Genomic DNA, 13,197 nt, shown 5'->3' on the forward strand with positions numbered 1-13,197 from the left:
ATACCTAATATTACAGCTATGTGCTCTAAGAGAGTTTTATGAACAGCCCTGTGTGCACAAGCGTGTAAAACGCCTCCAGAGACAATAAAGAGAGCTTACAGTGGCCAATGCAGTGACGGCACATCATGTCTTATCTGTTTCCAATTCACTTATAGTCACATTTACCTTTTATCACACTAACTTTTCAAACTCCCCCAAGAGTAAAACCTTTTTTCCCAATACTACTTCCAACTCTACTTTCCAGTACTTTCTCACTCGCAAATGAAAATGTGCATAAAAACAGGTAGATGGAAATGCACCTAACGAGGAACCTCACAAGTACAGAAACACAAAGCATGAATGTGTATCATTGCTAACATGTTTATATATCTTTAAATGTACAGTATGTGTTATTATTGGTGCTTACTTGTGTATTCACTGTGCATGAATCGTCACCCTCCAGACATGATTCACATACTGCAGAGCACCACTCATCACAGCCACAGTGGATATTGACCAGAACACAGAAACACTCAGCTCAGCATCACTCCCTTCAAAACCATATTAGCAAACAATGTAATATAGTATGACTCAGTGAGTAATGACTTGTTGTAATAGCATATGACACTGCGATCAGACATCATTACATATAATTCCTGTTAATGTCTGTTAATCAGATACAGTAGAGCTCATTAGATGTAATGAGACACTCCCTCCACTACAGCACATTAACCTGAAGGTTATTCAGTCTAGCTGCTTTCCTTCTGGTCACCACAGCACACATAATATTTACCTTGTATTCTCAATGCGGAGTGTAAGATGTGCCTGTGGGTGCAGTGATAGCATCACTATTAGTTATGACCCAACCGCTCGGGGGCTGAAATATCTGTAATATGATAACCAACACACACACACACACACACACACACACACACACTACAACCCTTTTTCCTCAGCTGTTGATTGAAATTCATCCCGTTTCTATTTTTAATCACCTCAATGGACAGGCAAGCCCAGGGAAAACAACAATAGACAACGATCAACAATAGAGTCCTCCCTCATTCTATTTGCTTGGTTTTTATAATCAGCAGTGGGCCAGTCAGTCAGTCAGGAAGCTGCTGAATGGAGCAGAACAATAGCAGAGAAGAGGCCACACCTGGCCCTGGACACCTGGTGAGCTGCACAGCAGCAGCACAAACACGCCACCAATGGACATTTGCGTGTGGTCGTTCTCTTCAGCAACAGGCAGGGGAAATAATAGTGTCTCTCAATTTCCAGTAATGGAGTAGCGAGTCATTGGGTTTGAGAAAGCAGCCAAATAATCATTACTGAAAATCATTAAAACTGTTGCGGAACACACATTTGGATAATGCCACTCTCTGACTTAATAGCAGTATTTAAGCAGATAGTGGCAGATAACATTGTAGGTGGTCAGGCTGTGATATGTTGTTGAGTTTAGGGCTGCCACTTCCCTGCAACACAATATAAAATAGTACAAAAATGCCAATAAGAGTTTCCCAAAGCCCAAGGAGATGTCTTCAAATGTCTTGTTTTGTCTGATTAACAGTCCAAAACCCAAAGATGTTCAGTTTAGTGGTATAAAAAAGAGAAAACCAGCGAACCCTAACATTGGAGAAGCTGGAACCAGAGAATATTTGATGTTTTGGCTTCAAAAAATGACAAAAACGATAGGTAAAATAGTTGCAATTCCGTTTGTCGATCCACTAATAGATTAATCGACCAATCATTGCAGCTGTTGGTGTGCTTGATATATTTACTGTACATAACTCATCAGGGAGGACAGTATGGTGGCAACGGCAGGTCCTCATAGCCCTTTGTTGACAGAAAAGATTTACAGCCATAAACGGAGAAACTCCTGTGTGTTCCTCTAATCCACTTTCCATTGACACCTCCTCCCCTTCTGCACCAGGTTTTGTCTAGATATAGCTGTAGTCATGACCTATTATATTAGTTCATCCACTTTTTGATCATTGTTCTATAAAATAGTAAAAAATTGCCACTCATAAGGTCTAATTTAGTGCTTGTTTTTGCATGTGCTACTTTATTTTCTCAATCACTATCCCCTGTTGTACATTACTAGATTGTATTTAAATTAATGTACAACTAAAGAGCACAATCTCATGTATTGCCCTATGTGTGCTGTCCATGGTGCTGAATCTCCCCATGTAATCTCTATAGCACAGACAAACTAGGGGCCACACACTGAAAAGAATTTGGCTGTTCAAGGACTTCAGCCTTCTGGGAAATTGTGTACACGAGTGGAAATATGAGGGAAAAAACGTGTTCTTTATTTGTTGAGCACAGTTTACCCACCTCCTACATGACTCCGTGCACCTCTTGGATGAATGTGTTTGTATATTTCACACCTTAATACCCGCTTCATTTACACCACGAAGCAGAAAAAGGATATGGCCACTCAATGATTTTCTTGGCGTACTTCCTGACCACGTTGTCCTCACCAAAGATGAAGAGGGACCTGTTGACGGTGAAGCAGTTCTCCCTGACCGGGATGGGGTTGTACAAGGCCATGGTGCGGGCACGCTGCGCTTTGGTCTGCTTGAAGGCTGGGGAGATGCCACCTGTGGACACGGCCGCCCCATCGCGGTTCCGGTTGCGCTCGGACCCTCCATCCCCTGAGCTCAACAAGCCCGGCACGTCGTCTCCAAACCGGGCCATTCTGTCGGGAAGGAAGACAGGAGAGGGGGGAAAAGGAGGTTATAGTCTCCTAGAAAGCAGGGCGCGGTGCTGTGCTCGGTGTGACAGCGGCGGAGTGGCGAGATCTTGACCAGTTTTAGTCCATCATCAGTTTTATTCGCAAAAACACCCAACTCAGTGTTCCTGAACTTCAAAATACGTTCAAAACATTGACAGGGTTTTCTCCAGTCGGTCCTGCTAGAGAAGCACGTCGATTTCAAGCGCGCTCTGCGTAAAACAAAGGACACAAATCCAAAAAGTAATTCAATCCCGCCTCATTTAAATCCGTCGTCTTAAACGAAGCTGTGAAAACTGATTCATTTCGCAGCCTTTTATCCATCCACACACTAATATGTTAATAAAGAAAAGCGGCAACAGGTCACGTCTTCAGCCATCCTCAGTCCCCGAGCGAGAAGCAGAAGAGCAGGTTGATCCATGGATTTTTAAATAAACTAGCAACAGTCCTCTGAGTAATACAGAGCACATCACCCCTGTCTCCTCTCTCCTCTTCTGTTGACCACCTACCACAGGAGCACCATCCTACTGCGTGCTTAAGAGGACGACCGCGGAGGAAAACTTTTGCATTTTCCACGACCTTTTTCCCACCGAAATAATGTAAACAAAACAACTGTCAATAGGTGTCATGCGGAGGAAAAATAAATCCGTCTTGTCTGCAGTAGGACGGTGAGGGAAGTAGGCTATCTCCCTTTCCCCCGCACTGTAAGAGCAGGAGGAGACAACAGTGTCTCCTAATGCGACAGGCACCTCTCCTAACCTCTGTCCAACCCCACTCATGCACTTTAATGAGCGCTGACAGTAAAGGATAAACACAGGACAATTGATGAAGTCACCATCTAATGAAAACAAATATTAGAAGCCCCCATCTTGACGAGTAGAGATTATGTAAACCAATTACAGTGAATGTTTGACAGCATGTAAACCTGCAGTTATTAAGACCTTCACTGACTTTAAGCTCTTGCAGAAAATGTGCGTAAAATTCTTGCAAAATGCTGAAGCTTTAACGTCGGATCACTCCAGTTTTTCACGTGAGTGGTCATTTGAAGAGGGTGTTCACTGTGATATTCGCTTTAATTTATGTTATTCATCTCGCACAGTCTTCAGCACAAGCAAGCTGAATGCTGGTCACGCATCGAGTCTGGAGAGGAGTAAACACCTGTTGTGAAATAAACCAGCGCCAGCAAAGACACTCAGGAGGACATCAGCGAGCATCTTTGGCTAATTACAGGGTTCAGAACCTACTATTGAAAGGCATGGTAGTGGGGGGGAGAAGTGCTGCTGTGTGCTGACTGGAAGTGATCATATCTGCTTTCATGAGGATGTAGGTCTTCCACAATGAAGAGGAGAAGAGCAGGGACCGATGCATGTTGGAAGGGTGGAGTTGAAATCTTACATCCCTCAGACATGAGAGAAATGACTATAGATTAAGCAATGAAGAGAATTAGGTTTAAAGGATGGTCTGGTGATGTTCTATATTTTTCTTATTGTCAACAAATGCCTTGAAAAGAGCAAAATCAATGATGAATTGATTCTACTAACAAGTTTTATCTGTGTAGCCAAAGTCTGATATAGCTTGTCCTTTGTGCCACAGTCTTCCACAATTATCCAACAAGACAGTACAGTATAAGGCTGTACTATGACAGAGCAGTGCATTGTGCTAAACAGCATGCTAACAATCTCAGAATAATAATGCTAAGATCTTAGCTTACCATCTTAGCCACAGACCTTCTAAAATTAATGGATAGCCCCTGTACCATCACCAATTGTTTTCCACTCCTGTTTTGAAGCCTCAAGTTCAGCATTTTTGCTCCATTTTGGATTTTTGGAGGAAGACGTTATCATATTTGGACGAGAGGGTGGAGCTGCTTGACAGGTGTATTTCACTTTACAACCTGCAAACAGCCTGTCACTCAAAGTGGCAATGCCTGTGATTATGCATAACTTTTAAACTTTTAACTTTAAAATTTAAATGGGCTAGGCCTATACATATATATATATCCACCCCTGTACAGTTGTCAAGAAGGGGGAACAAGTTTTAGAGACCGAAACCATTCTTTGTACCAGGCTGTAAACATGTTTATTTCTGCTGTAAAGGCAGGCACCTTAACCAATGACTGTATATAAATAGGGACATGTTTCCACTTCCCCCCACTGTACACAAATGAAGCCAAAATGTCCCAGATACAGCTGCCGCCATCTTGCCCTGGCTACGGAGCCAGAGTCTGCGCAATCTCTGTGGTATAAACTTTCCATCCATACACCTGTTTGACCAATCGTAAGCACCACCATTATTTTTGAGCACACCTATTGGCACAAACAGCTGCCAATCATTATGTCAAACAACCTTTTTATAGCATCAAATTAATTACAAACTAATTACAACCAAACGATTACAAAAACAAACACTTTAACATACATCAGTGTGATAAAAACTACCTAAAATTACAAAAATCATTTAGGGGATGTTTGATCTTTTAGTTTGGTCCATGTCCTATCCGCTAACATGAAAGGAGCACAATCTATGAGCTATATTGCAGCCAGCCACCAGTAGGTAATCAAGATGTTTTGGCTTCACTTTTGTGGAGCTGTCATGACATCAGGGTCTCTGGGGATTGACTTGCTTTCGGAGCCAGCTTCAAGTGGCCATTTGAGGAACTGCAGTTTCTAGCACTTCCACATTGACTCCATCCTTCAGCCCCCGAGGTTGCGTTTGATGCTGGCAAACAAACTTTTTCGAAGAAGCTCTAAACAAATGTGTACTTGATGGTAGTGCTAGAGAAAAAAAGTCAAGGGATCACCAAAAGCTGTCTGTACAAAATATTCCAATCAATACACTGTAGTAGATACTGAGATATTTCACAAGATAAGTGAAAACTTTGACCTGCTGGTGGTACTAGAAGACAGGTCAAGTGGAATTATTCTTAAAATGTAATGGTTATCTATCCAATAGTTGTTGGGATATTCTAATCTAAACCCAAGTGGTGAACGAACTGACTTTGCCATCTGCTAAATACTATTACATCAGGGGCAGCTGTGGCTCAGAAGGAAGAGCGGATCATCAACTAATTGGATGATCAGCGGTTTGATCCCCGGCTCCTCCAGTCTGAAGTATCCTTGAGCAAGATACTGACCCCAGAATTGCTCCCAATGGCTGTTCCATCTGTGTGTGTGTTTTTAACCAACAGGTGGCACCTTGTATGGTAGCCTTGGCCACCAGTGTACGAATGTGTGTGAATGGGTGAATGTGACTCATAGTGTAAAAAAAATGCATTGAGTGGTCGCAAAACTAGAAAGGCGCTATACGAGTGCAAGTCCATTTGCCAATAAAAACATGTCAGTATACCACAACTTTGCAGTAACTAGGGAAGTGAGGGAAGTGGAAGTGAGTGAGTCCTGTGGGAGATGGACTAAAGCATTGGTGGCATTGGTCTGTGCATTAATAATTATCTAATTTAAGAAAAATGTAGAATAACACCAGTCTTCTCCTTTAAATGTGACTCAGAGGCTCTACAAAAAAAACCCACTATCCCAAGTGATATGAAGAAAAAAGTGAAATCCATCAGCCACCGTCATCTTTTTTAATCTGAGATAATAAACTGCTGTTGATGGAAACAGAAGTCTAAGAAAAGATGAACCACAGGAGAGAGTTAAGCATGATGCTGACACTGATGGGTATTTAGTGATGGTGGTATGACAAAGGCAGTGATCAATGGTGTGTGGCCTCCAACTCATTAGTGCTCTAACACATTATGGGCATTAAAAATAGAACACATAACAGACAGATTTCTGACGTCTCCTCATTATGAATGGTGAGAAGAGACGGCAAAGTTTTCCTTAACGGTCTCCTCCAGTTATGAGGCGAAGAAAAGTTGAAAGAAAAATCACACTTTACTTGCTTTTTGTTATTTCAGTCTCAGCCAAGTGTGGCAGAAATGTTACTTGTGCCACTTCCCCTGCGCAGCAGTGATACCATTACATTGTTTTCTGCCAGGAGGAGAGGGTGCAGCAGGCACAGCTCTGTTGGCTGAGAGGTGAGGGGTGAATTATGGTAATTAGGTGTTAGCAACAGGGATGATTAAGGTGGAAGGATGATGGCTCTTTCCTGGAAAAAGGCAGAGAGCAAGCTGGTGGAGTCCCTTTGTCGTAGATGATGCTTTGAATCATTTTTCTTTAATTAAAAATGGTTATTGTATTTGAAGGACTGTGACTGAACCTAACTGAAATATGACTTCAGTGACTTTGCTCAAGGGCTCAGATCAACCAGTCACTCCAGCTTTGATCAAGTCAATAAAATGTTAAAACTGACACCACTGGCCCTAACATTCGTGGATAGCAGTTTCTAATAAGGCACCCTTTATATTAATCTTATAAGCTGTACCTAAATAATGGCTTTATTGACGATTAATAAACAATTTACTAATGCTTCATCAGTTATAAGTCACTAATAACAGTTAGGTTTCCAGGTTTTGATAAATCCTTTTGTCTGGGGTTTATCCTTTTTTGAGAACTGCAGGGATGGTGCTTTGTAGGTCAATCCAAAAGTCAGTGTTGCCCTGGGTTCCTTGACAAAGAACCAATTGGATTTTTCCAATGGATATTGGATTACTGCACAAAATAAGATCTGTGGCAAACAAAAGTTTATGATACTCACATGTCTTGTTCAACAAGATCATTAATTTTCAAATGGACACCACTTCAAGGATTTTTGAAGCATAAATGCAGTTGCCAGAAGTAAGAAGCTAGCACCAGGCTATACATAAACTAAACCACAGTTGCATGACTTCAGCCTCACTACCACTTGTGCCATCATCATGACAGACAAGCTTGTTATTTGGCATCATGATATTTAATGTCCCTGACCACCTAGGCAGTCTCAGTTAGCCACTTGTTAGGACTTGCCTTTTTTAAGATGCGTAAAGGCTTCAAAATTCACAAGTGGGGTATCTATTGATGCACTTTGTCATATTTATGTCATAGAACTGAAAGTGAATGCCTGTTAAACTTGTCTTAACCACAGACCTAATTTCAAGCATCGAACCAAAAACCCATTTAAAAAAACCACTGACTTTAAGACTCCGGAACAGGAAGTGCAAACATGCCAACTCTTTTCTGGGTTTTAGGACTCATTGCTGCAGTACACTATTTGGTAATAAATATTAGTAGACCATTAATAAAAACTAATGGGCTCCTAACTTTTTAATAATCCATCAACTTTGCAGTTATAACTGTTAAGAAGTCCAGATTCAGTGCAGCCCTTTTTCAATAAGGGATCAAACAGTCCATTGAGACGTCTTCCTGATGAAGTGAGGAATGCAAAAAATAAAACAAGCATCATGTTGGAGGACCAATTTTCACAACCTGGCAACCTAAAAGTTGGTCTTATGAAGTGCATATAACAGATCAACAAAGCATAGCAAGTGTTTATAAACCATTAATAAGGTAAATGGTTAAAGCTTATAAACCTTTGAAAAGAGTAACATATTTGGAAGTTTGTCTGAAAATCTACTGATAATATTTGACATTACATAATTCAAAATGTTGGATACTAAAGCTAAAACATGTGTCAGTATTTCACAAGTCTATTCTAATCAAATTATGTGAACATTTTACTTTAAGCCTCCCTGTAAGGTATTTATAAGCAGTACATAAACATTTAAGAAATGGTTTATAACTCTATAATTTATGTTTCTGATGTTTTGTCAAACATCTATAACGCCTCCTGTGGATACCCACAAGTAGAGGCTGCTGTATAAACAGATGATGGATGACAATTAGTATTAATACATAGTAAAACACAGTTGTAACAATAAATAACACCCATCATAAGAAAAGTTATAATCATTGACAAATACTATACAATAAAAACATTAAAATGTCCTTACAACCTTGCTTATAACCACTTTATAATGTGTTAGAAACCATATTAAATGTTTATGTACTGCTAATAAATGCTAAATAGGGGGACTTGAAGTAAAGTGTTACTTCTTATTGGAAATTTAAATTGGGTAAGACTCCTACAGCAACAAATGATTCTTATTAAAGAGAGAGAACATCTTTTAAAACATTTAAAAATGTCCCACAAAATCAACTGACATTTCAAAAAGGACTAAGAAAATTTCAACAACTAAAACTCTAACTCATGAAGGCAACAGGAAGTCTTACAGTTTTTTTGAAAATTTACAGGAACCCTAAAAATAGTCTACTGAATTGTACTGTCTATACTTCTATAGGTTAGAAGGTAAATATTGGTGGAGACATTTAATTTGACATCGTAGACATGTATTCAATGCTGGAAAGTCATCTCTTAGCCGTAAGAGATGTCTAGCTTGCAAAAATCTAGCCAAGGAACACAGGGTTACCAAGGTTACTTACTGTCATGACAGCAGTTTGACATTCCCTGCTCCGGTAATGGGACTAAGTGACACAGGCCTGAGGTGAGAACAAAGATTTCAATTCAAAAATAGAACATGTGAACAGAGATACTTGGCAGGATTGTATCTGAAACCTGGTCATTATCAGGCTCTTCGCTTAAAGGTGCAGTGTATAAGATTTAAGGGGACAGATTGTCAGAAACGGAATATAATATTCATAATTGTGTTTTCATTAGTGTTTAATCACCTGAAACTAAGAATCGTGTTTTTGTTAGCTTAGAATGAGCCGTTTATATCTACTTCGGGAACAGATCCTCATCCACGGAGCCCTCCATGTTGCACCGCCACAGTAGACCAGAATGGACAAACTAAACACTGGTTTTAGATGGGCCATTCACATTTTCACGCCAGCCATTGTAGCTCTCCTCAACGCTTGGCAAACAGGAGAAGTTTCCATTCAGCAACCTCACCACTAGATGCCACTAAATCCTACACACTGCTCCTTTAATAGTCTTGTAACTTAAGTAATTTCCTAAAAAGGGAGCAATTATGCTTTCCCTTATTTTCTGACATACATATGTAGGTGTTTCTCATTTTTGTTCCTTTGTGGAACGCTTCAGTTTGAAACCAAGTCAGGTAGGTGAACAGTAATAAGGGAAAGAAAAAAAAGGAAAGATTAATCATTGACTAAATGACAAGTAGTGTAATTGGAGGAGTGCAAGTGCTGGCAGCTATAGTAGTGAGTAACATACGACAGAAGACTCATTATTTACACAGCGCTATAAAACAGAGAGACACAGAAAGAAAAGACATCAGATAAGGAATCTGTGTGTCTGAGTAAGACATGTCAACACATTTTCATCAGCGTGGAGGACACGCTTGTTGACAGCTATGGGAGGGGCTTTAGATATTTACATGCAGTACACTCATAACAATAAAGTGATCATAATTCACTCCATTTCTTTTATCTCATTGTACCTCTGTTGTAACTAGATGTATTTCTAAAAAGTTTCCATTTCCTTCCCCATTTTATGTAGTTAGGAGGTTTAAAAACCAAACACGTCAAATAAAAATCCTTGCACCAAGGGATCTTGGGTAGTGTAGTGTGTTGTATATTTCTCATCAAGAAGCACAAATGCTTTAAATCGACTATTTACTGGACTGGTTTACACTGTGCATTTAAGGAGTTAACACTAAAGTTTTTTTGGGTTCTTGCCAGACTAACCTGAAATAAAAGTTTTCCACCTGTCACTGTCAGATTAGTCTCTATAGCAACAAGACAGCCGTGAGGAGATAATGTTGTCCAGCTTCCACATACTGCCCAATTTTGCTGCAGTGCATGTACTTCAAGCTTTGAGCCATCAGTGTCAAATTATCTGATAAGTCATCAGAACCGTCGAGCGCATACAGTATATTCTGCAGTTTCTTGCACAGCATAAAATATCAAAAGGCATTTCATTAACTGAAGACACAATGCTGTAACTAATGACAAATAGAAACTTAATACACCTACTGTATGAAATCCAAAACTGCCATATACTATGACTAAACAAGAGGGTGCTGGATGCAAAAACACACACTGCACACTTATCTTCACTGAATCAAATGTATTATCTAAGCTTGTAATCTAAAGGACATTTGGATTTATCCTAACATTAACAGTAATTCATCATAATAGGACAACCTTAACACAGAAGGGGTCTCATTTCAGATCATACCCTTGATTTACTATTTGATTATTATCCATCATCCAACCAACGTGTTACTGATCATGTTCAACTTTCTCCTTTAGATTTCATGCATTTAGGAGGATTGTGCACATAACAAGATAACTCCAGCTGACTGCAAATTCTGCTGGATTTACAACCTACACGTCACACAGTTTGCAAGGTACAGTTGCAATTCCAGCAGGCGTATTGACAAGGAGAAACTTTAACTTATAATGCATAGAAACTCCAATGACAGCAGAGTGGGTGCACCACAAAGCCTGGAAGGGAGCTGCACTGAAAAAGTTTGAAAAAGACTTTTAGAAAGAGTAGGGCTGACATTCACTGGGCTGTGAGCTCTTCAAAGCACATATATATATGTCAAAAGAGTTCATTCGCCCTCCATAGTGAGGCAGCAGCTCAATAACATCAAATTCAACTTCAAGTTGAGGATTAATGACCGCAGAGCCATAACTTGGTGTTTGGTGTTTTAACACACTCAGATATCATGTTCAGTCATCCGTCTCTCAGCACAGGTCTCTGAAGAACTCCTCACCACCACCTTCCCTTATACTTGTTTATATTTGCACCTGCTCTTTAGAGGCAGATTCTAACACATAAAACAGAATAGGGCTGGGCGGTATGACAAAATGTTCATATCACGGTTTTAAGAAAAAATCATATCGTTTCACGGTATTTCACGGTATTTTGCTCAGGTTCAGCCAACTTGACATGCTGATGTGTTGTGCTATGGCCTATTCAAGTGCCGGAGTTTATTATTTACCTGACAACGCCTGAACACAACACACGCTCCGCTCCATTAGTGCTGTGCTCGGTTATAACTGTCTCAGACTCGGGACGGGTCGTCTTCGGTCAGGAAAATGAGGCCTGAACCGTGCTCTAGTGTGCTCACCTGTGTGTGAGCGCTTTGTCTGTGTGTGTGCGCTTTGTCTGTGTGTGTGTGTGTGTGTGTGTGTGTGTGTGTGTGTGTGTGTGTGGGTGGGTGTGTGCACATCGGAGCGAAACTCCGCCGTGCACGATACAGAGAGCAGAGGAGAATTGTAAACGTCGGTGCGCCGCTGCTAGTTGCATATAGGGGAACACTGCTCTTTTTGGTATGAGTTCTTCTGGGTCACCGTGTACAGTTGCTTCACTTTCAGGACTCTCTCCAGCAGCCATTCTCACCTCTAAACTTTTCTATATGCTCTCACTCTCACCCGCTCAAGTGTGCCTGTGGTGTGCAGCGGTGAAATGGGTCCCCGCTGAAACACTTTCCCGCCGCGCACGTTCCAGACGTTGTTTGGGCTATTCACCGGTATTACGGTATATGAAAAATTCATATCATAACGAAAATAAATACTGGTTTTCGGTACGAACCGGTATACCGCCCAGCCCTAAAACAGAATGAAAATTCTCATCTCTCATGTTTTATTTCCTCCTGTTATTTGCATGGGGGCGCAGTGCATGTTTGTCCCTGGCCACAAGATGCATAATAAGGGAGCCACAAATGCATTGGCACCAATACCAAGCTGTTGGTTGTGTTACACCCAGAGACATCTTTTCAATTGCTTCAGACTTCTTGAGCTTTGCAACAATACCTTTGTGGTACTACAGAAAACAACATATTATGTTACCATAATTATGCAGATGACACACAAGTTAACACAACCATATCACCAGGGGGCTATAGTCCAATACAAGCACTAAAGTAGTAAGGGCACTAAACAAATTAACAACTGGATATGGCATAATGTTTTTCAATTAAACCAAGACAAAATTGAGGCAGTTGTTTTTGGAGCCAAGGAAGAACAATTAAAAGTCAGTGCTTAGCTTCAATCAACAACATTAAAAACCACGGACCAAGCAAGAAATCTTAGGGTGCTTTCAGACCTACAGTTTGCTTACTTTCATCCGAATCAGGGACTAATTGTGTTACAAAGTTGCATAATTGCCTCGAGTTGGTTCGTGTTCTCACGGCAGCATTTACAAGCGGACCAGATAAAATGCCTTGCGCATCCAGGAATTTAACAAAAAGTTGAAGGAGAGTACACTTGCAAGATATGCGCAACACTTTCTAATGTCATGGAGGGACAACTACGCAGGTTGATTTTAGCACTGGTCATTGTGAACTATAATGCTGTCATTGTACATTTTAGTCAGTACAGCAGTACAGGAGCAGGTCCACATTAATAATCCTCCAGGACTGTAACATGCTTATGTTTAACCCAAACAATGTGTAATGTGACTGCAGTTGGTTCAGTTCGAGGTCGAAACACGTTCTCACCACAAACGAACCCCACCAGAGTTTGTTTGTAGCCGGACTGAGACCACTTCTTCAAGAAGGTCTCGGTCGGGTTGCTTTGGGGCGCACCCGAGTGCAATTGCTGTGTTCACACATGCCTAAACGA

General features: G+C 40.7%; 1 protein-coding gene across 5 annotated transcripts in view; it reads right to left on the minus strand.

Annotated features, from left to right (window-relative positions):
- cacna1ea (calcium channel, voltage-dependent, R type, alpha 1E subunit a) overlaps nt 1-13,197 on the minus strand; it is a 149,733-nt gene that overhangs the window by 93,498 nt on the left and 43,038 nt on the right. For all 5 annotated transcript variants that reach the window (XM_078168763.1, XM_033621374.2, XM_078168762.1 and 2 more), the window contains exon 3: nt 2,411-2,677. In XM_078168763.1, coding sequence (XP_078024889.1) covers nt 2,411-2,677 — 267 coding nt within the window. The remainder of the gene's footprint in view (nt 1-2,410; nt 2,678-13,197) is intronic.

The sequence above is a fragment of the Epinephelus lanceolatus genome, chromosome 6 (assembly GCF_041903045.1).
Source record: "Epinephelus lanceolatus isolate andai-2023 chromosome 6, ASM4190304v1, whole genome shotgun sequence".
NCBI lineage: Eukaryota > Metazoa > Chordata > Actinopteri > Perciformes > Serranidae > Epinephelus > Epinephelus lanceolatus.